Here is a 25048-nt window from a genome sequence, read left to right as displayed (position 1 = left end):
CTCACCTGTAAACTAGGGAAGCCATCAATAACATCACAGCCTTGTTGTGCAAATTAAATTAGGCCATGCACATGGTGATTAGCACATTCCCTGGGCTGGAACAGATGTTGACTGTGATGTTATTGAAGTGATCATTGTCTGCCTCCTGATTCCCTGCTCTTAGTGGGAGAAGCCCAGGAGTGTGCCCTCGGTAAGCCCTGACACATGATATCAGCTTGGATAGGCCGTCTCTGCTGTCGGGGTGTGTTTCCCCACCCATGAAGAAGCTGCAGAAAGCTCTGCGTGTCCGCTGCCTACAGGGTTCCTCTGTGGACCCAAAAGAGGTAGATGCACCAGGGGTCCACTTGCAGATGCCTCTGGGCTGCCACTCCGTGCACTACTCTGGTGTAGCTGCCAAGGGGCAGTGACTGGGAGGGTCAGTCTGGCTCTATCCAGCTGCCAGTCCCCTTCCTAAGGTGCATGCCTCATGCAGCTGGACATACCAGGCAGGTGACAAACATATGCTTGTCTGGACAGCAGTGAAGGAGAATCTCCACTCACCACTTTGCATTGGAAAAGTAGGATGAAGGAAGACCTCACACCCAGATCATTCTTTTTTGTACAGGCAACTGCTAAACTGAAAACACACCACAGAGATCACTCAGAGGTGCATTGAGATTGTGTTAGGAAAAGAAACTGGAAAATGGCTCACATGAATCACTGTGAACATTTAATGGGTCTTAATTGGAACCTTATCCTACTGTACTTAGAGCAGGGAGATGAAAGCAAAAGAAATCTGAGAGACCATTTATTTCACTCGAGAAAGCAGTAAACTGAAACTACAAAAAGATTTGACTACTATTATATTTTTATGATTAAATAAAATTGTCATAGACTGGTGCTGGTGAGCCCATAAATGCTCCATGGAATGCATCCATGCTCTCTGACTGCTGATAGGATGTGACCAGAAAATCTATCAGCCTGTGCTCTGCATTTATTAACCCTGCTGTTCTCACACCACCCAACGTTTGACCCAAAGCTCTCCTCCCAGGAATGGTCCAAAGCCCACTTGGAGTATTTGTGTTTTAAGGCATCATTAAATGCATTACCCACCCACCTCCCTACCCACCCCCCCACACACACACATCCTGTTGGTCTGTGATGGACATAATCTTTCCAGTATTATGTGTGTCTGTGAGCGTGTGTGTAATTATAAGTTCTCTTTTCTTAAAGAAGTGACTTTAGAAAATCAGAATAGCTACTAGTTGAGAATTTGTGGGCAACATGTTTTGTATGATGATTCTTTTATTCATTCTTAAGAAAAACAATAAGCTTTTTTTTAACCACATTTAAATGTAATATCTGTGTGGGTATAGGCAGCATAAGGTGCTTATGTATGTGAATGCTCATAGCACAGGATTATATTATTTCTGCAAGTTCACAGGCCTTTAGAGACCATTTAGTCCAACTCCCCTCATTGCCAAAGAGGAGTAGGACTTGAGCTCAAAATCACTGGAATCAAGCCTTCTGACATATTATCTAAGGCTTTCTGCGACTAGCCTTCCCACTCACTCCCCCTTTCCCCACTCTATGGTAGATGGCACACAGGTAATGCAAGTAAACAGAAAACCCAAAATAAAATAGTCCCTCGAATGTATGATGATGAGTCTGTGTCATTTACAAGGCCTGTGCTCTTTAGACAAGGTTCTTTCTCAAACATAAATTAAAATTAAAATCTGGGTATAGTCCCTGACAGATTATACAATCTGTGACTTTAAGGGTGAGCCAAGTGTTTGAGATAATCTAGCCCAAACTTCTTGTGCTGCAAATGTGTTTGAAGGGAATTTAGAACATGCCTTATTTGAAAGGTAACTCTTCTCACAGAATAGACAACATAAAAGAAGGAAAAAGAAGCTCTAACACAGACCAGAATGCTGGAGGTGACTTATTCTTGGGGAAATGCCAGTACTGTGAGCTTTGTGTCCATATGAGCATTCATCACTCATTCCTTCTCTCATATATCCACTTTTGCTAAATGCCCAGCCTCCATCAAATCACGTGCTGGGAGACATGGAAATGAATGCAATCTAGACCTTGTCCTGTGGAACCCACAGCCTAGGAGCAGTGCTGTCAGTGCAGAGACTCAATCCTTCCTTCAGCAAACACTTAACCAGTACCTGCAGTGGTCCAGGCACTGTTCCAGACACCCAGGATCCAGTGGGAAACAACATAGGCAAAGCCCCTGCCCTCAAGTTGCTGACATTCTGGGAGGGAAGGGAAGGGAAGACCATAAACAAATGTGGATCTATGCTAGAGGTTCCTCTTAGAGGTCGTTCATGGTGGAGGTGGCGCTTTGGCTGATATCTGAAAGTAGAACAGGGGTGCCTGGGTGGCTCAGTCAGTCGAGCGTCCTCCTTCAGCTCAGGTCATGATCTCACAGTTCGTGGGTTTGAGCCCCATGTCAGGCTCTGTGCAGACAAGCTCGGAGCCTGGAGCCTGCTTTGGATTCTGTGTCTCCCTCTCTCTCTGCCCTTTCCTGATCATGCTCTGTCTCTCTTGCTCTTGAAAATAAAATTTAAAAATTTAAAAAAAAAGTAGAACAGATATTTACTGGGCAGCAAGGTAAGAAAGACCTTCAAGGCATAGGAAAGACCATAAGCAGAGGTACAGGGATGTAAAATAGCCTGGCAGGTTCAGGGAACAGCAAGCTGCTCATTCTGACCAGAGCTTAGGAGGCAGGGGAAGGAATAAGAGCTAAGAGTAAACAAGCAGGCCAGGCCCAGGTCTTGAAGGGACGTTATGTGCTAGATCAGGAACTTGGGAATTTTCACCTCTAGGAAATAATGAGAAGCCCCTAAATATTACTAGCAGGAGATGATATGTTCAAAGTATGTCTCAAAGTCACTTCAGTATGTGGAAAATAGGAAGGTAGGCATTAAGAACTTTCCTACTGGAGCCCAAGAATTGAACAGAGGCCCCTGGTTCTGAAGCATCATTCTAACCTATAGGAGCACAATGATGTTTGAGGAAGCAGTCTGCCCAGATGCCTCTTTTGCATCCCTTTGCTGGTGGTAACCTATTTCCCTGAGGAAGCAGAGAACAAACAAGGCACTCACTTGCTTCTCACTCAGTTTCCCTGGAGGGACACAGTAGGACAGCCACTCACCCCTTACTACATGAGGAGACCCTTGTTTCTGGAGGATCACCTGCTCTCCAAAGCTTGTGAGAGGCCACACCCCCAACTACTGGCTTTAGTTAGTCCTCCTGACCCTGGCTGCTTTCCTCCCTTTTTCCCTTCTTCCCTCTCTCTCCTTCCTCCTTGACACTGTGCTGGGGCTTGACAGCAATGAATCCCTGGGACCACCAGGAAAGAAGGCTAGTGCTTAAAGGGCGTACCTCCCACACAGTCTGCCAAGATCTCTGCATTTAATCTCAGCCTAGAAATCTATTTTATGGCAGAAGCAAGTTTGGGAGGAGAGAGAAACTTATGTGCAGTGCTAACCAAGGGATTCTATGTGTTTCTCTGTTCGGAATTTGATTTGCTTATGTATGTGGACAGACTCTCCAAATTTTTCTCCCATGTTATTTAAATAAAGCCACTTCTACACCCTCCCTACTCTACCCGCAAGGCATCAGATGAGAGAAACAAGGTGTGTGTGTTGGGGGCATGCCATTTTCTTTATATGATTCATAGAGATCACTGGCTTCAAGGCCCCTCCTGTCCTGTTGTTTCTGTCCTGGGCCTGGGCTTTGGGTCTGATAAGACTGGTCAAGAGTGATGTGGACAGAGAGGCTTGGCCTGGCCACCGTGGCTGCTGCCTCTTCACCCCAGCATTGTAGCAGGACCAGTTTTATGGAGAGGAATGTAACAACTCCTTTGTTTTGGTCCTGCTAGAAAAAATAGTCTTTGTTCCAATGATTTACAGATTCTCTCTGCTGTCTCTTTTAATGAATTTAGATGTCTAGACACCTATTTTTGCCCCTCTGTTGAGGATATCTTGTCTCTGACAAGAAAATGGGAAAAGCAAAACAAGAATTCTTAGGCATTAAGAATTTGCCTCAGTGAGATTTAACTGTTTGTACACACATCTGTGCTACTTTATACTCCACTCACCCTACCACACTGACACAACTGGTTGGACCTTAGGTTTAACAGACCAGCTCACAACACTTGCTGAAAGAGGCTGCCCCTGACCCACCCTGCCCCTGCTGTCTGTACTGTTGTGCCAAGAGGCTGGTGAATTCCATAGGGTGCTGGCCAAAATACCCAGTCGGCTATTCTTGCATATCCAAAGATGGTGTCCCCTGAGGACCTTGAAGGCCCTGGCCTGAGTAGGCCCAAGGCCCTGATAGGGTAGGTATAGGCCCCCTGGAGCTGGGTTTAGGAACCAAAGTTCATTCATTCATTCCCCTAATACTTTCTAAGCACCTGTTGTTCACCATGCACTGTGCTAGGCACCATGCCAGATATTAGGAATATAGCAGTAAATAAAAGGGACATAGCCCCTGTCCCTACAGAGTTTAAAGCCTTAAGACTGTTGAAAACTGGGGATTCACACCTGTCTTTCTTTGCCTAAACAGGTGTTCATATGTGTGGAGCCAGGCAGGGCTATGTGCGTGGTTCTGTCTTTTGGTCCATGGCAGACATAGGGCTGGGGTCCTGAGGACAAACGTATTTAGAAACTTGCCAGCGGGCATTCTGAGAAAAAAGAAATGCAGAGCTTTCTAAAACCACTGATGAAATTCCTCCTAAATAAGGGGGAAATTCAGGATCACTCTTAGATCTTAGCAAAATCAGCAGGATTCAGAGTATAAGTAGGTAAAACTGAACTTGACCATTTTCTGTTTTGTTTCCTTGAAGGTACATGATTTCTAGAGAGCTGAAAATTTTATGATAATACACCATGGTTGTATCTATGATTGACAGGTAGACACACCTATACATACTTGCCTACTTAGGCAAGAAACTGCGACAGAACCTTTTTCTAGCTTATTGTTGTTATTTAGTATCATAGTTATGGTATTGTCAGGGAAAGAGCTGTTCCCATATAAGTGAACTTTGCAGATGACCAAAATTACCTTTAAAACATGATATGTGTTTAACATGAACTATTTGTGATCATATTTTAAATATTATAGTTTCCTGGGGCACCTGGTGGCTCAGTCGGTTAAGTGTCCAACTTTAGCTCAGGTCATGATCTCACAGTTCATGAGTTCAAGCCCCACATCAGGCTCTGCACTGACAGCTCAGAATCCAGAACCTGCTTTGGATTCTGTATCTCCCTCTCTCTCTGCCCCTCCCCAGCTTGCACTCTGTTCTTGTGTCTCTCTCTCTCAAAAATAAACATTAAAAAATGTTTTAGACAAGGGGCACCTGGGTGGCTCAGTCGGTTGAGCGTCCAACTTCGGCTCAGGCTCATGAGTTCAAGCCCTGCGTCAGGCTCTGTGCTAAGCTAACAGCTCGGAGCCTGGAGCCTGCTTCCGATTCTGTGTCTCCCTCTGTCTCTGCCCTAACCCACTCGCATTCTGTCTCTGTCTCTCTCAAAAATAAATAAACATTAAAAAAAATTTTTTTAATTTTTTTAGACAATATTAGTTTCCTTCCTTCTTAAACTTAAATTATACTTAATACGTTATGTTTTCTTAAAATAAATATCTACTATAGTGTTAGGCACATGAGGATTACCATGTGTGTGGAAGCAAATATTTAAAGTGTAGAGTACTAAGTAAAGGTAATGGGTGATAATTAATAAGATACTTTACTACCATATGGTAATGTTCTCAAAACCAACTGAAAAGAGTAGGGATATTTAGTCTTCTACTGAGTGGTTCTAGGCAACTTTTTGAAATTTCATTTCTGCTCAAAATAATTTTAATTCCCACCTCTTCACTTATTAGTGTCAGCTGATGCTTCTTCCTGTTGTCAGTGTACCTAACTCCAGAAGTCTCCTAATTTGCTGACTCCAACTATCCTAGGCCAGAAAACCACTTTTATTAGACTTGCTTCTGAAACGTGAATTGGTAGACTGAACTGGAGCTTGTAGAACTTTCTTGTGAGTGATTGACACGGATTTCGTGGAAAGACCGGGCACTCTTGAAGGCAGGGATGTCTGACTTGTCACTACCCCATTCCAGGTGCCTTGTACCGCACTTGGCCAGAGTAGATGCTCAGTAAACATTTGATGAATAGACTAATTTGTCTGCTCAGAGGCCTGCTTGCTCACTTCCTGGTTCTGGGCTGAATTCCAGGTAGTCACAGTTGCAGGAAAGGGGCCCTCTGGGTGAGGTGAGGCCAGCTATTTTCCATTTGTACAACAGGATGGACTCTCCACAGGCCTTCCTAGCCACTCTCCTTGGATCCTGTAAAATACACACAGCAGTTATCCTTTTACAGATGTGAAATCTACACACTCTCCCTAGGCCCACTGCGTTTCTAGACCAGACTTACGACTACTCAGTACCCCACCTCCACTTTCCTCTTTTTCTGTTTTAAATTTAAGTGTTGGGAAAGACCGTTCAGCTTATACCAAGGATTAACATTGTAAGTATATTATACACGATAGCATTTGTTTCAAAAGTATAAGACCAGCTTTGCAGGCACTCAAAACTCAGAAGACAGCCGGCTGCAAGGCCGTCACAAGCCAGTGCTCGCTGTACGGCCACACGTCCCAGCAGTCCGCTCCCGAGAGTCTGGCTCTCCCGCCAACCCTCCTCTCTTTCAGATTCTTATGTCTGATGATTTGAGGCAAACCCTTGGCACCACCCAGCACTGTCAAGAACTGGCTATTCGATACCTTGCCAAGCAGAATATAGGTTTTTGAAGAAAGGTCTTTTGTGTTGGTTTAATCTGTGTATGTTGGTTGGTTTAGTCTGTGCAGAATGGCAATGTGTCATCCTCATCTTCATGTGGGCTGGCAGAGGTGTGCGAGAAGCTGGCTGGCAGCCAGCCGTGGGAATGAACTCAGGCCCGGCGACAGAAAGCCTCTGTACCCAGGAAGGGACGGACTCAGTCTGATAGCCCTGGATGGGTCTGGGAGGTGAGAAGCCAGGACTCAGTCATAGGAGTTTTCCATTCCCAGCTCCACCAATGACTGGCTGGGGGACCTGGGGCAAGTCTCTTGAACTTTCTGAATGTTGGATTTCTTTTTATAAAAGATTATCATCATCCCTGTCTGCCCACTTTCAGAGAGCGTTTAGAGACTCAGATGATGTAGGTAGAGAGGCTTTATAAACTACTGAGCACTGTCTCTGCCGGTGACCAGCTTTGTGTTGTGGTGGGTGTTGCTGAGGTTCTAGCAATGCAGTGTCCTACAAGACTTTGGATTTCTTCACACCAAATGAGACACCACTCAATACTCACAAAGGGAGGATCTTTTCCAGACCCGTCCTTATAACCAGGCTAAGGAGCCCTGAATTGGTGCTTAGGACCCTGAGGTCCCCAAGCCTGACTTCCTTCTAGGGTAGAAGACAAACAAAGTTCATTATTTAGGGGTGTCTTGATAGGCAGTTGGGGCTGCAATAACAAAGTACCATAGACTGAGTGGCTTATAAACAAGACAAATTTGTTTCTCAGAGTTCTGAAGTCTGCGAGTGTAAAATCAGGATGCCAGTCTGCCTGGGTTCTGGGGAGGGCACCCTCCCAGGTTGCAGACTGACAGCTTCTTGTATTCTCACATGGCAGAAAGAGCCCTGAGGGCTCCCTGAGGTCTCATTTATAAGGCACTAATCCCATTCATGAGATCTCTGTCCTCATCCTAATCACCTCCCAAGGGCCCCACCTCCTGATGCCATCACATTGGGAGTTAGGGTTTCAATGTATGAATGGAGGAGGGACACAAACCTTCATTCTGTGAGAAGGGACTAGATATGCAGACGTAAGGCAACATGATGTGAAGATCATTGCAACCTCCAAGTTAGAAAATGGTAGCTGTATCTAATAAGAGATGTGGTATGATTCTTCCCCAAGGCAAGTCACAGATGAATTTGTGAAGTAGGAAGCCTCTGACATTTTGATTAATTTTTTCCGTAATTCTTATGTGCCCAGCACTTGCCCAGCACTCCGGGAGCGCAATGGAGCACTAGATAGTAAAAGACACAGTTTCTGCCCTTTGGGAACCCGGAATTAAGCTACACAACTCCGATTGTGATAGCTGCTGCCACGTCTTTGGGGTTGAAAAGAAAAGGCTGTCTCTGGCTGTGCTGCCTGGGCAGACTTCCTGGGCTTAAGGATTTCCTTAAGTGCTTCGAGGGAAGCTCATCCTGGATCTGAATCAGGAACCCACAACACAAGCCTATTAGCTTTAGCCCTTCCTGTTCTGCTTTTAGATTGATGAGTCTAGCACAACAGCCTCAAGACACACACGCAGTAAGCTAAGCCTCTCTTTCTCTGTACCACTTACCAGTGTTTCTTGGACTGTGCTTATGCTGGGATTTTCTTTTCAGAGCTGTCAAAATGCACTTCCTACCCCACCACCACAAGATCCTGGCTGGCATCCCCAGCTCTGTTTGCATATCTCTCTCCTGTGCAAGCAGGGCCAGGGAGGGGCCACAGAAATGGCTTCCCTGGGTAGCATGAAGCTTATTGGTGAGTCCCAGCCAGAATGCAGGGCCTGCTGCTGTCCGACCCCCATTCTGATGAGGGTGGGATGATGGAAAGCATTCATTAGGCCTCATGCCGGGAGGGGACTTCTGGTCCTGCTAGTATATGGAAGGCAGATCCAACAGGAGAAGACTTGGAGCAGCAGAACTGGTGAACTAACCAAACACTCATTAATAATGTTTTTCACGTTGTGGTCACAGACTCTGTCTCATTTGCTCCTCACCTAAACCCTGAAGGCTGCCATCTATCTCTTTTTTCTTTTCTTTTATTCCAGTGTAGTTAGCATAGAGTGTTATATTAGTTTCAGATGTACAATATAGCAATTCAACATTCTATACTCTGTGCTCATCATAAGTGTACTCCCCACCACCTGTTTCACCCATCCCCCCACCCATTTCCCTGCTGGTAACCATCACTTTGTTCTCTATAGTTAAGAGTATGTTTTTGGGGGGCGCCTGGGTGGCTCAGTCGGTTAAGCGTCTGACTTCCGCTCAGGTCATGATCTCACAGTTCGAAGGTTCGAGCCCCATGTCAGGCTCTGTGCTGACAGCCTGGAGCCTGTTTTGGATTCCGTGTCTCCCTCTCTCTCTCTCTGCCCCTCCCCTGTTCACGCTCTGTCTCTGTCTCAAGAATAAATAAACCTTTAAAAAGAAAAAAGAGTATGTTTTTGGTTTGTCTTTTTTTTTCTTTGTTCATTTGTTTTCTTTCTTAAATTCCATGAACGAGTGTAATCATATGGTATTTGTCTTTCTCTGACTTCTTTCACTTAGCATAATATACTCTAGCTCCATCCACATTGTTGCAGACGGCAAGATGGCTGAGTAATATTCCATCACATATGTATGCCTCTTCTTTATCTATTTATCTATCAAAGGACACTTGGGTTGTTTCCATAATTTGACTATTGTAAATAATGCTGCAGTAAACATAGGGGTGCATGCATCTTTTCGAATTAGTGTTTTTATATTCTTTGGAATATACCCACTCGTGGAATTACTGGATCATATGGTAATTCTGTTTTTAATTTTTTGAGGAACCTCCATGCTGTTTGCCAGAGTGGCCTCACCAGTTTGCATTCCCACCAGCAGTGCAAGAGGGTTCCCCTTTCTCCACATCCTCTCCAAACTTGTTTCTTGTGATTTGGTGTGTGTGTGTGTGTGTGTGTGTGTGTGTGTGTGTGTGTGTGTGTGTGTGTGTTTTTATTTTAAAGGGAGCATGCATGAGCAGGGGAGGGGGTAGAAGGAGAAAGAGAATCTTAAGCAGGCTCCACACTCAGCACAGAGCCCAGTGCAGGGCTCTATCCAATGACCCTAGGATCATGAGCCAAAACCAAGAGTCAGAAGTTTAACCAACTGAGCTACCCAAGCACCCCTCTTATGTTTTTTATTTCAGCCATTCTGACAGGTGTGAGGTTCTATCTCACTGTGGGTTTGATTTGCATTTCCCTGATGTTGTGTGATGATGAGCATCTTTTCATTGTCTGTTGGCCATCTGGATGCCTTCTTTGAGGATATATCTGTTCATGTCTTCTTCCCATTTTTTAATTCAGTTATTTGTTTTTTGGGTATTTGTATAAGTTCTTTATACATTTTGGATACTAAACCCTTATATCATTTACAAATATCTTCTCCCACTCAGTAGGTTGTCTTATAGTTTTGTTGATTGTTTCCTTTGCTGTGCAGAATTATCTATCCCTATTTTATGGAAAGGACCCTGAGGCTCAAATTAGTTAGCTAACCAGAGCCAGAATTAGAGCCCAGGGCTACCTAATAGCAAGCATCCTTGAGCCTGTAGATTCGTGGCTTATGGCCACTGAGAGACAAATGACCCATCTGAAATATACATGGTTAGAGAGGGCAGTCTTTCTAGTGAAACATTATTCTGACCAGGGGCAATGAGAAATCAGAGCTGTGCTATAGACTGAGTCATATCCCCCCAAAATTCATATTTTGTACCCTAACCCTCAGTGTGACTGTACTTGGAGATTGGGCTGTTAGAAACTACTTATGATTAAATGAAGTCATAAGGGTGGGGTCTTAATGAGATAGGATTGGTGGCCTTATAAGACTAGGAAGACAGATCTCTCCTTCCATGCATACTCGCCAAAGAAAGGACAGATGGAGGTGTCAGTCTGCAAACCAGGAAGAGAGCTTTCATCAACCCTGCTGACACCCTGATCTTAGACTTTCAGGCTCTAGAATTGTGAGAAAATAAATTTCTCTTGTTTCAACCACCCAGTTAGGACAGCCTGAACAGAGTAAAAACAGGCTGGTATTCAATCTGGGAGCTTCTCACCACCTAAAATTCTTCCACCAATCCAGCCCTGAAAGTCCAACCCACCTTCTCAGTGTAGCCTTCCACATTTACCTAAGAAGTAATCTCTTCCTCCCATGGGGCCCCCTAATACTTTATCCTTGACTGTCTGATGACCCAGTCTCCTTTGTATCAATTGTCATTGGTGTACATACCTCATCTCCCTGAGAGCTAAAGCATGGATTTTCTCCGTGTTCCTATAGCACCTGGCACAGGAGGCACTCGGTAAGTGTCCAGTGAATTTAGAGCTCTTTCTTGGCGCGCTCGCTCGCGCTCTCTCTCTCTCTCTCTCTCTCTCACACACCCACACACACAGTGAACCAAGTTATAATTCACCTATATTTACTACTTTGTAGAAAGCACAAGGGGGCCAGAGGTCAGCAGATGAAAGAATCAGTCCATTTGTCTGCTCCAGATTCTTTGTAAAAAAAAAAAAAATTTTTTTTTGGTTGGGGGTAGGTGCACCTGGGTATCTCAGTCAGTTAAGCATCCAGCTCTTGATTTTGGCTCAGGTCATGATCTCACCAGTTTGTGGGTTCAAGCCCCACATCAGGCTCTGCACTGACAGTGCAAAGCCTGCTTGGGATTCTTTCTCTCTCCCTCTCTCTTAACACTAGCATTCAGATTCTCCTGACCTTCCACTAGGTTATAGCACACGTTGGCAGCATGTAACTTTCTTTCTTTTAAAGCCCCTTCTTCCCACAGCTGTCAGTAGTTCCAAAAAGAAGAGGGAATAGGGGTCCCTCACCTCCCCAAGCCCCCCCCCCAATCCCTTGTCAATGATAGTTAAGAAAAAGGTGGTGAATACCAGGCATTGGATAAAAGATGCCCTTCTTCATTGACTCTGGAATTATGCCCACTGGCCTCTGCTGAAGAGAAGGGGCCTGTGCTGCCCATGGTCCTCTCTCCAGAGAATGATTAAGAATGGATCCAAGAAGGCTTTGAAGTACTGTCCCTTATGTTCTAGTATAGTCAAATAGTTTCTGTATGATTTATCTTAAATTCAAAATGTAGGAAGCTGGGGGTGCCTGGGTGGCTCAGTCGGTTAAGATCTGATTCTTAATTTCGGGTCAGATCATGATCTCACAGTTTATGGGAATCAAGCCCCGCTTCAGGCTCTGTGCTGACAGTGCAGAGACTGCTTGGCATCCTCTCTCTCTCCCTCCCTCTCTCTGCCCCTCCCCCACTCACACTCTCTCTCAAAATAAATAATTTAAAAAACATCAAAACATAGGAATCTAATTTTGAGTGAGAAGGAATGTATTTAAAGATCCAACACCCGTGGTCATGTTCTCATTCTTTATTTGGGTACTGGCAACACAGGTATATTCACTTTGTAAAAATTGAGCTATTCACTTTAGAGGTGTGTGAGTGTGTGTGTGTGTGTGTGTGTGTGTGTGTGTGTGTGTGTTATACTTCACTGAAAAGTTCACTTTTCTAAAAAATTCTCCACCTTGAAAACTAGGAAAATTGAACAATTTTCCCAGGGTCACACAGCTAGTGAATGCCTGGAGTAAAGGCAAGAACTCAGATCTCCTAGCTCTTTAGTTAGTACCTATTTTAAAAGTGCACCTAAGAGTAAGTGGAAAGGTCAATTTCAGTTTCTTTTAATCTGAATGTTGCTAGAAATTCCCTTGGTTTTCTTAGAGCCCTGCTCTGCATCCAAAAGTTGACATATTTGAGGTACGCCTGGGTAGCTCATTTGGCTGAGCAACCTACTTCAGCTCAGGTCATGGTCTCATGGTTCATGGGTTTGAGCCCTGCTTCAACAGCTGACAGCTCAGAGCCTGGAGCCTACTTTGGATTCTGTGTCTCCCTGTCTCTCTGCCCCTCCCCTGCTCATTCTCTCTCTCTCTCTCTCTCTCTCTCTCTCTCTCTCTCTCTCTCTCTCTCTTACTCAAAAATAAATTAATGTAAAAAAAATTTTTTTTAAGTTGACATATTTGAAAGAGGGTTTTCTCATTATTATGGAGCCATACCAGCTCCCTACATGCTGTCTAACTGGTGGCTGTGGCCACCAGTGAAATTTACAGCCAAGCCACTCCTTTCTCCTGGTGCATGGGTCCGGAAAGGGGCTCCGTGGGAAGCCCCTATATGTTTGTGTTGGCCTGTGTGCCCTGAAAGGGCAGGTGGCCTGGCCAGGCTCAGAGTGGTACTCACCTTAGACCTTATCAGCAGCCCTTTGTCTGGACAAAGGTGACAGACCAGCAGTTATTGATTTAGTTACAGCTCCATCAGGAGGGCATAGAGAGAGAAAACATCATTATAAATCTGAGATTTTCTTTAGCTATTTCCATTTCATTCATTCAGCAAGACTTTCATGTTCCATGATGACTCTGTCGACTTTAGAAAGCTTGAGCAGTTCATGGGGACGTTTGACCACCCTAAGGCCTAGGAGTCAGTGACTGGATGAGATAAAATTGAGCCTTGCCCTCATCCCCCAATCTGTCAAAAGCCTTTCAGTCAATTCTCTCCTGGTGCCCAAGGCTCTGAGTGTCAAGGTCATGATGCATCCCAGCCTTGCTTCCCTGCCCATGTGGGAAGTGCTTGGCCTAATTCAGCTGACCATTCAGCAGTGCTCATTGACATCGGAAACACCACCCCTCTGTACCAAAAGCCCACCTGAATTACCCAGAAGTGGTCTCGCCCACCAAGTCTCAGTGCTATAGATTGGCCCCCTCCTGGACTTCCTAATCCTGTCTCCCCACAATGTCTGAAATGTGGTCCAAGGGACAGTGCCGACGAGATGTCCCACTCTGGCTCACAGCCAAGCCGGGGGGTGTGGCTTTTACCACCCTGGGTGGACCCCTTCCCTATAACCTGAATAAGTTCTATCATGGGTGGTCCTGTGGGTAGAACACCCTGCCCAAGGTAACCAGACCTCCTACATCCATTTGTGTCTTCCGTAGTCCAGGGACTTAAAAGTAGTGGCCTCTGGCAGGTCATTCACTACACTGCTGGTGACCTCTGTAAACTCACTTCTTCAACAGGCAACTGATAGTCAGCTCTGTTCCTCGAGGGGACTGACAGGCCCCCCAAGGGGCTTGCTTTCACTCCAGTGAGGGTCAGGAGTCCAGATGGAGTAAGTTCTGGTTAAGTTTGCATGTTCTGTGCTCCTTTTACCAGGAACCAGGAGCTGTCGTCTTTGAGTTAACATTGTGCCTGTGCCAGCCAGACTGGCCAATTTAATATCTTTTCAATTAGTGAATCTTCCAATAATAGCATTTTAACAATGAAGTTCCAAAGAAAAAACTTCTTCTTCATTTTTGTCCAAAGGGGGAAAAGAAACGTGTAATAATGGTATTATAAATTCTAAAGTGGTGATCATTTGGCTGTGCTACAAAATTTGTTGCTAATAATTAAAATAAAGATTTAAGTAAATGCTTTATCAATAAAATAGACGATAGGACATATTTTTCTCAGCCGGTGTCAGGAAAGGCAGCACACAGCCATGTGCTGAATTGTCACACTGAGTCTTTAAAATTCCTGCTGGATTTGAAGGTATTAACAAGTCCCTATCAACATTCTCTAAGGGTTTTTGATGTCATTTTAGCTATTGAACTAAAATATGTGAACTATTACCTTGTTGATTTTGTCCTTAAACCAAACTGCATTATCATCTGAGAGTACGTTCTTAAAGTATTGTTAAAAGTACTTTGAAAACTTGTAAATCCCTGTAATTTATGTTTCTCCTGCCTCTGCTGTTTCATTCTGTCCTTCTGGTTTTAATTTGAATGCAGTCTTGTCTGGGTGTGTACCTGTAAAATTATGTTTTTCCAAGTACAATTTACAGTCCTGACCTTCGATTCTTACAGTGTCCCCAGCGTTCTCTGAGCTTCCTCTTATACCAAGAAGTGGGCTTCGGGTCCTTCAGTTCTTTCATATTAGAACCATCTAATCAAGGTTACTTGAAACAGATCCGATTTTGACATTTCTTAGTTTATCATGTAGGCCCAGGGAGTAAATTAGGAGGGCTTCCCTGCAAGCCCATTAATTGCATTGCCCCATTCCTTAAAACATATACACTTGTAAACCTAGACTGCCTCAAGACAAGAGTCTCATTTATCTAAACAGTTCTCCTTTTAGACTCAATGGCACTGATGGAAACACAGATAAGGAGTGTGGATCAGAGGAAGGATCTTTTGGAGCCTGTGCTTGCTGAAACTGTTCCTACTCCCCTTACAGTCCCCTTTTCTTTCCAAGGGCCTGTCTGCATATACAGAACAGTCAGTATATCCCCGGAGCTTGGTTAGGGGAAGACCGCAGCAGGCAGTGCAGTGGGAGAGGGCATCTTTCTTCTGAGGGGGCTCTTTGCAGGTTTCAAGGAATAGGACTTCTCTGTTTTAAGGGGAGGATGGAGGGCGGGCGCTTTGTTAAAGCAGAGTCTGTATGTTGAATCCTGTCCCGCCTGGCAGCCGAGCCCTTCATCGTGGACTAGAAATGGCCGCAGAACTTTTGGAATCGTTTCCTTAAGTTGGGAAATGAGATTTCTTTACTTTCTGTTCCTTTAAGAACAGATATCACTTAGGAGTCTTTTTTTTTTTTTTTTTTTTTTCTCACACTCCTTCAGTGTGTTCTCCATGGTTCTTACAGACACTGTTGGGAGTGGAGGAGAAAGGGGCAGGCAGAGCTTTTTGGCCGTTGACCTAGGTTTCCTCTTCTGTTTCAGGTCATCGTACAGTCTGGCCGCCACCCCACGGTGCTGCAGAAACTCTGCCAGTTGCCCTTCCAGTACTTCAGTGACCCACGACTGATCAAAGTGCTGTTCCCCTCACTTATCGCTGCTTGTTACAACAACCGTCAGAACAAGATCATTCTGGAGCAGGAGATGAGCTGTGTTTTACTGGCCACATTCATTCAGGTACCTTCTGTGTTATGCCTGATTCTCTGACTTTGAGTGGAAGCTAATGCAATTGCAAAGTTAAAGTGAACCAGCTGTTTATTCTTGCCATCCTCAATGTCTTTAAAATTTTTCGCGTTTTTATGTGCTTGAAAATTAATTTCTAAAATATTAGGATAGTAAAACTAGGGTTGAATGGTGTAAACTTCAACGTGGAGGACTTCAAGAAAAGGATATTTTTCCAGTTGTTGAAATGGTACACCCACACCAAGGAAACATTTTAAAAAGGTTGCCAGGCTTCTTTAAGGCTTTTAACATTTACATTCACCTTGCCTTTAGTGCAGCTACAGGGAATAGATAAGGATTGCTGAAGAAGGATCAGTTAAAACTTCAGTTGATTTGTAAGTTTTAAAATAAGTATGATTCATACACACACGTGTGTGTAATAAAAACCTGCTTATATTGCTTTTTTAAAAATCTAACAATTGTAAGTATGGCCTTATATTTTTCTGATGTGGTTAAAATTCTGTAGGACTAGAATCAGAATTAGTGCTGTAGCAAAATAAAGCAGTATTTTCACATCTAAATTAACTGCGTCAACTGACAATAGAAACTCAAGTTGGCTATTCTTTAACATTTGCTAATAGCTAATCCTGCAACTTTTTTTCTGTCATTGTAGATCATTCATTGCTGAAAATCTTCCATTTTCCTTGAAATGTTCTATAAAACCAATGTTTTTTTGTTCCATGATGTACGTGTGATTAAAAGACAATGTTTTCTGTTAATAACAATGAAACAGAAAGTAGAGCTCTGTAGCAGTATTCTTCTTTATTCTGGCAAATATACATGCATCTTTGTTGAAAGGATGTGATAGTGCCCAGCTGGTTGGGATGGCTAAAGAGTCCAGCTTTCTTCACCTTAGACAGCAGTTAGTGGTTTATGTTTTTTAAACTATCCTCTATTAGACCATCAGTTAACAAATACAACTAGATCAATTGTGTTTAGAAACGTTTACTTTCAGCTTAGTTGTTCCAATTGAGTCTGGGTTCTGTTTTCTGAAAATTTTTTCAAAGATCTGCAGATCCACAGGTAGGGTATGGATTTCAAAACAAAAATCTTATGGTTAAATTAAAACCTTAATAAGGTCTTACATAACCATCATAGCAACATTTAAGATTTTGCATATATTCTTAAAGGCTTAGGATTAAAATTTAAATAGAAAATACTTGGGCGCCTGGGTGGCTTAGTCGGTTAAGCAGCCCACTCTTAGTTTGGGCTCAGGTCATGATCTCACAATTTGTGAGATCGAGTCCTGGGTCAGGCTCTGTGCTGAAGGCACAGAACCTGCTTGGGGTTCTCTGTTTCCCTCTCTCTCTGCTCCTCCCCTGCACTCTCTCTTAAAATAAAAAAATAAACAAAATAATAACAATAATAATAATAATTTAAAAATACACTATAGAGTATTTTAAGACTGATCTTAAAATTCAGTCTTGTATTCAGGAGGTAATTTCTGAGTGCCTGTGGTGTTCTGGGCACTGTTCTAGGCACTAGGAATACACCAATGAATAAAACAGATAAAAATTCCTGCCTTTATAGATCTTTCATTAAAGTGGGGGGAATCAAACAGAAAAGTAAAACAAATAGCATGTCAGGTGGTGTTAAGTACTATGGAGAAAAATAAGGCTGGGAAGGGGGATGGGCTGCCAGGGAGGGGGATGTGATGTGCAATTTTTTTATGACATGAGCAGAGAGGCCCCACCAAGACAGTGATAGTTGAGCAAAGACAGTTTTGCATCTGTATGAACTTAGTCCCTCACATTTTCAACCACTTGGAAAACAGTTTATGAAAATACAAATGATTTCAGAATCTAAAGTAAAAAATTTTTACTTATTTTCATCTGGTATTGATCTTAAAGCCTTCTAACTTTTCTCTGTGCTATTTAACACACATTTAAATGGAATTTAATGTAAATGTAACAAATTGAACATACATTTGGACACACACATTTTGTAAATGTTACAGAAATTTCTTATTTGAGATAGCATGTTAGATTAGTGAAATTAAATCAGATTTTCTTTTCTATAAATAATTATGCTCAAAGGAGTGAACATATAGTGGATTTTAGTGTATAATGTGGTTCTTTGAGGTCTGCATGTGTTAGGTTATTAATAGTCACTAGAAAATGATACTAAAAATAGGAGCTGGTAGTTTGTCATAGGTCTCTGAAAATTTACATAAAAGTGAAATTACTAGACTTTTTTAGCTGCAGAATATGTAAGGGCTTTTAGAGTTATGCTTTTTTAAAAAATGTTAAAAATCTATCAATATTTTAAGAGCAAGTTTGGCTAAAGCATTCAGTTTGCTGAAATAAAGTTGTAGTTTCTGGCCCCTGATGATCTGTACCAAGATTTGAGTCACCACTATTTGATTTAAATTGAGAACCTGAACACCAATTTCTTAAGCTTTTATATTTGGGCTCCAAAGTATTCATGCAAAAATAGTTGTCTTTAGACTTCAGAATCACATTTAAAACTGCCGTCAGAGAAATTCTCTGTTCATAGCACTGGTATAAAAACACTTTTCTTGTCTCACACAGGATTTTGTACAGACTTCAGGTCAGGCAGATAACCAGCTTTATCAGCCCAAAGGTACGTCCTATTGAAATGAAATGTCATATGTTTGTTAGCTGAATAGACATGTTTCTTACTCCACCCTCTGGAACTATTACAGAAATCATTTTATTACATCACCCTAAAACATTTGAGATTCGGATACCAATTATAATTCAATGAGTAAAGAAACTGATTTTGTCATCAAGCATTAATGCATCAAAATATACAGAGAAATTTTGAAAATAAAAGCACAAAACATCTTTACGTAGTTTATATTCACCTCATACAAGATATAACAAATAGTGAATAATTGCTAAAGAGCCACTTTGTAATACAGGAGACAATCAGGTCATTAATATTGGCCTACATTACTCACATAAATGCTAAAATCACATAGATTTGGTTTCCTGTCTGTGTTCAGAATAAAATTATGAATGATAATACCCCATATTTCCCCCCTTAAATTCAAGTACTCGGATATTTTTATTGAAAATAAAAACTGTAAAATTGTTTTACTTGGAGAAAAAAGAACATCAGATTAGTAAGAGTTCAGAGGCCAGATGATTTACAAGCATTTTTTTTCCTGTAGTGTTCCTGCTGAGGTGCTTCCTATGATCAGAGCTGGAGATGTAGAATATTAAGGACATTTTTACTTTTTAAAAATATTCTGCTACATACACTGTAATTGAGAAGTACAAATGGCTCTTTGTCTGGCCGTTGTGACAGCACCTTTGATTAATGAGGCCCTAATACAGATTTTTCCCCAATTCTTCCATTAGTTTGATACTCCTTAAAGTGGCCAGAGGCCCACTCCCAACAGGACCCTCTAGGTGACCCACCAAGTAGCCCCTACTTGGAGGGGTGGTGAGTCACCTTGTCACCTTGGACAGTCTCTCTCTTTCTCTCCCTCGCCTCTCTCTCTCTCTCCCTCCCTGTCTCTCTCTCTTTCTCTCTCTCTCTCTCTCTCTCTCTTTCTCTCTCTCTCTCTCTCTCTCTCTCTCTCACACACACACACACACACACACACACACACACACGTACACCAATTATCTGTAGTGGGCAAATGTTGAAAAGTACATAGAAAAGAATATAAAGCTGTACCAGTATCATGAAGAAAAGGTCAGGTTTTATTGGTTCAGACACTCAGAGAAGTAAACAGAAAGCTATGTTCCTTTTCAGAAGTTCAAGTCAACATCATAGTACCATTTGTCTAAGCCAGAATTAGTGTGCAAGTTCAGGACTGCCCTGACTCAGTCACAGCCTTTTTTTTTTTAAGTTATTGGAGGCTGCAGTGAGTGAAATCAGTATAATTTGTTACTATTTCTTAAAACAGTGTTTTAAATTTTGAATATATGAAAATGCCTTGAAAAATCTAATGTATCTTTAATTGCAAGCAACTTTTTTGCCCGTAAGAAGTACAGACATTCTTTCTTCTTTCTCCTGACTGTGAGGATGAGTCACCATTTGCTACATATCTGGCAGACATAGTCCCAAGAGCTGCCTCAGCTCGGTGGGTTGAGGCCTGTGAGAGTTTCAACCTTCTTTCTCTTCCAAGGACCCATCTTCTTGACATCCACGCTTTCCCCAATTCCAGTATGCTTAATCCGTAAAACAGCAAATGGAGAACTGTTCTCTGCATTTCTCAGAGGCATTATATTGGTGACAGCTCTTAATATGCTTACTTGGTTTTAAAAAAAAAAAGTGAGGGCACCTAGATGTTTCAGTGGGTTGAGCACCGACTTCAGCTCAGGTCATGATCTCACTGTGAGTTGGAGCCCCACGTCAGAATTGCTGCTTTCATCATAGAGCCTACTTTGGATCTTCTGTCTCCCTCTCTCTCTGCCCCTTCCCTGCTTAGTTTCTTCCTCTCTCTTAAAAATAAACATTTTTTTAAAAAGAAATTTTCTTAAAAAATAATTCAAAAAGTTAAAAAAAATGATTCCATACTAGACATCTGTTCTCCTTTTGCTTAGTTTAAGTCCCCAGAAATGCTTCAAGGCATTTTAGTTCATTGCCCAGGTAAACCTCTGCATTCTAAGTGTAAAGCAGCTCCTGGTAGCACCACATTCTTATTGCTAAAGGAGAATTCTGATTTTCAAACACTGGCTGCTTAATCACTACCCAGCTAGGAGGTTGTTTTCTTTGCCTACATTGATAACCAGTAAAGTTCTCACTCATTCCCTCCGCTTTGTTAGATGACTTGAATGCCAGATTTGAGCATTTTTTAAAGTCATATTTAAATTAAAATATTTTAAATTAGGCTATTTTAGGCGACAAATGTCAAGTTTATATACAGATATATCATTTTGAGGCTAACTTAAGGATGGAAGAGATGACTGTCATTTTATTTGGATCACCATGCTTATTTCCCCCTATTTTCTTACTCTGGAGTCCAAAAACAGGTTTTTTTGTAATGTTTTACATAGGGATTAATGTCTGAATATGTTAGAAGCACAAAATAAATTGTGATTAAAATATGTATATTTTGTGCTGTAGGTAGATAAAAATAGATCAGTTACCTTCTTTATATAAACTTGTATCATGGTTTATTTGAAGTGCATGTCTCCATTTTGTAGTCAGATATCAAAATAATTTTAATTTCTTAAACTTCAAAGAATTTATTATCTTTTTTTCTTCTCAGGAAAATCCCTTGGTTCCCAAGACTATCTTGAGCTGGCTAACAGATTTCCTCAGGAGGCCTGGGAAGAAGCTCGACAGTTTTTTTTAAAAAAAGAGAAAAAATAAATGATTTGGTTAGTTCTGTATTTGAGTGCCCTTGTTAATATTTTAAACTGTTCAAACAAATGTTCTAACTGTTCCTTAAGAAGCTCATTTTCACATGTTTATACTCTCCCCCTGCATTGTAGATATGGTATATACTTTGCACTATTTATAATGACTGTAGATACTTTAATGTTCTTTCTAATTCTGGAGGTTGAGTTTATTTCACTTATGCACAATATTTTGGAGTTCGGTTACCTACATCCTATGATAATATATACTTTGCATTTGTAATATGGGTGAAATTAGACATAAAATTAGCAAGTCTGTTTTGTTCTTGTAATAAAATAACTTATTCTGTTTGCAGTGGTGACTTTTCTTATTAAGACAATACCAATTTGAAAGAAAAATGTTAACTCCAACTCTGGGAGTATTTTAATTAAAGACTTAAAATTAACCTCTAAATTTCCCTTTTTAAGGTTTGGAGTAAAGATGTTTGTAACACTTGGCTATTCTAATTACATAATAGGTTTGGGGGCTATTTGAAATGAATTTAGGACATTGTATCCATTGGTCCTCCTCACCTTTCCTAGCGAACAGGACTTTCCTAGCAGACAGGACTGAGAACCATTGCTGAACTGAAAGTATTCTCCAGAATAAAAATTATCGATTCAAAAAGATCAGCCATAGTGAATCACCTTGACGCATTTCCTCAAATAATTGTGAAATGAAGCAACTCTGAAGTAACCATAAAACAAGGCCAGAAGGGCTCTGAATAAAAGTTTTAAACTCCGATGCCCCGCTCACAGTTGAACGTGAAAAGGGTCTGCCTGGGAGACGTAGACCTTTTCATATCTCGTTCCCAGCGTTTCACCACCTTAAGCCGACGGCCAGTGCTAAGCCGCTCACTGAATGACATCTGTAATAATTTCTGTCCGATAAGGATCAAACATTACCGTGAAGAAAAGATCTGGTTGGAAAAAAAAAGTGGCCTGAATATGTGTCAGAGTCAAAGCTATAGGAAGGTAGGCGGGGCGGGACCAGAAAATAACAAAAGTTTCGGTTTTTTAAAAACACCCTACTTAATGTTCACAACACTCCTTTTTGGAGCCTCACAAAGCTGCTGAGCTATGTGTTTTTACTTCTTTGCAAATCGAAAGAAAATGAAGAGGTCCCCAAAATTAAAAAAATAAATAAATAAATAAAGACGGAAACCACGGCGAACGCGTCCCTGTGCCCTCTGTGCTCCCGCGGGCGCGGGTCCCGGGCGTCTTCCCCACGTCGGGCCGCAGGGGCCGCTGCGGGGCTGGGGCCGCGACCCCGCGGGTCCTGCCCGGGCTCCAGGGCGGGGGGGCCGCCGGCCCCAAAGCCAGCGGGACCCGCTCTCGGGAAACCCCTCCCGCCAGGGCTCGGGCGGCGATCCGGCGCCGGACCCGGGACGCCGCGGCGGCGCGCACACAATGCCGCGAGCCGGGCGGTGCACCGCTCTCCGAAGGCCGAGGGGCTGGGCCCTAGCGCCCGCACGCCCCCTCCGAGACTGCGGCCGGGGCTCCTCCGCGGCCCGAGGCGGGGGAAGGGGCGGGGCGGGGGAGCAGGCAGGTGTCCGCGGCCGGCTCCATCGGCGACCAGCAGTCGCCCGCCCGGGAGCCCCAACCTGGAGAGGAGCTCCCGAATGCCTCTCGCCCAGCGCGTCTTGGGGCGTGAACGCAGAATCCTTGTAGCTGAAAGGAATAATCAAATATTTATAAGATTTCCTGCAAGATGCTTCACAATAGAATATACTTCTTATCTGGTCGGAAATTTGCCAGAAATCCATAAATAATTGAAACAGCTGTGATTAACCTCTCAGAAACCATACCAGAATTCGCAATTAAACATTTAATTGAATGGTGTCGTTTGCCCCCCTCGTCCGGGAGTGGGGGGGGTCGTCTGATTGAGATGAATCCCGGCTCCGCCCGGGTAGGGAGGTTTCGAGAACCGGGCCTTGCAACTCCTCGGTGACTCCCGACCTTCACGGTCTCTGTGCGTCTCGAGTTTAAGGCGCCTTCCGCCCGGCCAGAATGATTGAAGTTCTGACTCCCCTGGGTTTTACGATTAACAAACTCGCCGGGGACTGGGAGGGTGCGGCGCGCAAGTGAGTTCCAATTTGCGGGGACGAGTGCCACCCACTTGTGGCGGGGGCCGCATCCCGGGTCTCCCGAGCTCAGGGGCCACAAGTGGATCAGGCTGGGCCCAGGCGAAAGGCTTATGCTGGGTCCAGCCTGTGAAGCTGACGGTGCGAATGGGCGCGGCTGGGGCAAAAAAGCAACAACTTCATTCGGGAGTCGGAGCCCAGAATTTGAGCCAAATAGGAAAAAGCTGCCAGAAGCCCGGCAGCAGCGACATTTGAGCGCCCAGCGCTGTTACCCAACTGAATTTCCTGCTCCGGGCGGCAGCTCGCCTTCTGGGGAGCTCGACACCCTGGATGCCCAACAGGATGTCGAAGCCACAGCTTCCTGCCGAAATTCCGGAGCCTCTCCCTGGCTCCAGGCACTCGGGGCCTCTGTGACCCCGGACACTGAACCTCGCCCCCGTTGCGCCTAGGTGGGAGCCTCACCTCCCGGCCCAGCCTTTCCTTCCTTCCCCAGCGCAGCTGGGAAAACCACTTGGGTCATTTCTTCCAGAGCTCCTTGCCACCTTTCTAAATTCTTAGGTGTCGATAATCTGAAAAGGGATTACTCCTCACCATCCCTATTCTTCCACTTCTCTCTCCCAGTTCCCACGCCCCCAACCCAGGGGTTCTCCCGCCTTCCGCATTCAAACCACCCCCTTAAATATCCTGTTTGCCAACCGGGAGATTCTCAGCCTTCTTAAACTCCTGCCCCTCCGTTCATTCCCTCACTCAGTCTCCCGCCAGCTGCTGACTTTGAGGAGGTGCCCTGATCACCTAGAAGTCCTGCCTTTCTGGCCCAATTGCTGCGGGGCCCCAAACTTGCTTTATAAATTGAGCCAACCCCAAATCCCCACACAAATCCACATCTGGATCCCAGTGAGTATTTTCTTGTGCCCTTTTCCTCTGCTATTGCTATTCTCAGTCTAACTCCGTTTATCTGCATCGTCCATGCACAGTCTCTCTCAACAAGGTGCTAGTCTGTAATTGGTCACACAATCCTCATTATTGCACTGAATCCCAGTATCTTGAGGAAAGTTTACCTTTACATCAATCAGACCCGTATTTAAAAGCCTCTAATCTTCCCTACATCAGCTTAATAAACTCTGAATTTCCTGCTTGGAACTTCTCTTCAAATAGTTTATTATTCATTCATTGTTTCTTCTCTCCAGCATGCTATTCAGCTAATTCTCTTGCTCTCTCTGGTGACCACTTCTATGGGAAAACACAGCTAACTAAAATGTGTGGCAATGTAGGTCCTCCCCCAGGCAGCAGTGGCAGAATTAACATTTTCTAGAGAACAATCTTAGACAACGTCTCATTTAAACACAATATTTGCAGCTCTGAGCTTTAAGCCATTCCACATTCAAAATTGAAAGGCTGATTTCTGTTCCACAACCCATTAAATATTAAAGTTCGTTGGGAATACTGCCACAGGGACTCTGAATTTCCCAGAATTGTGCAGCCTTTCAATATGTATTAAATTTTGTGGTATAATGGCCATAAACTTTTCCATCTCTGGGAATCCCTCTCCTGCCTCAATTACATAGGGCTATCCAAATTATTAGATAAATCTTCTGGAAAAAAATATTCTAAAGTGAATCTAGTTAAATAACTAACTCCCGTTTTCCACCTATGGCCCCTTTTTATTGAACTTTTTACTACACAATTGGGCATCTCACTCTGAAAGTTCAGTAAGCATAAAATACAACATTTGTAATTGTTACAGGTAATTTAATTTACAAGGAAATCCCGACTGTATTACTGAGCATGTTTAAAGATGACCTGGGAACCAGTAAAACTGATATTTATTAATGTAACCAACCATAGATCT

At 43.2% G+C, this 25048-nt stretch overlaps 1 protein-coding gene across 5 annotated transcripts in view; it reads left to right on the top strand.

Moving 5' to 3' along the window:
* SCAPER (S-phase cyclin A associated protein in the ER) overlaps positions 1-21431 on the top strand; it is a 505210-nt gene extending 483779 nt beyond the window's left edge. For all 5 annotated transcript variants that reach the window (XM_053223692.1, XM_053223691.1, XM_053223689.1 and 2 more), the window contains 3 exons: positions 15561-15752; positions 18329-18380; positions 20986-21431. In XM_053223692.1, coding sequence (XP_053079667.1) covers positions 15561-15752; positions 18329-18380; positions 20986-21089 — 348 coding nt within the window. In that variant the 3' untranslated portion in view covers positions 21090-21431. The remainder of the gene's footprint in view (positions 1-15560; positions 15753-18328; positions 18381-20985) is intronic.
* Positions 21432-25048: the final 3617 nt, after the last annotated feature.

Source organism: Acinonyx jubatus, chromosome B3, assembly GCF_027475565.1.
Source record: "Acinonyx jubatus isolate Ajub_Pintada_27869175 chromosome B3, VMU_Ajub_asm_v1.0, whole genome shotgun sequence".
NCBI classification, from domain to species: domain Eukaryota; kingdom Metazoa; phylum Chordata; class Mammalia; order Carnivora; family Felidae; genus Acinonyx; species Acinonyx jubatus.
Note: the sequence above shows the minus strand (reverse complement) of the source record. Positions and strands in the feature narration are given on the sequence as shown.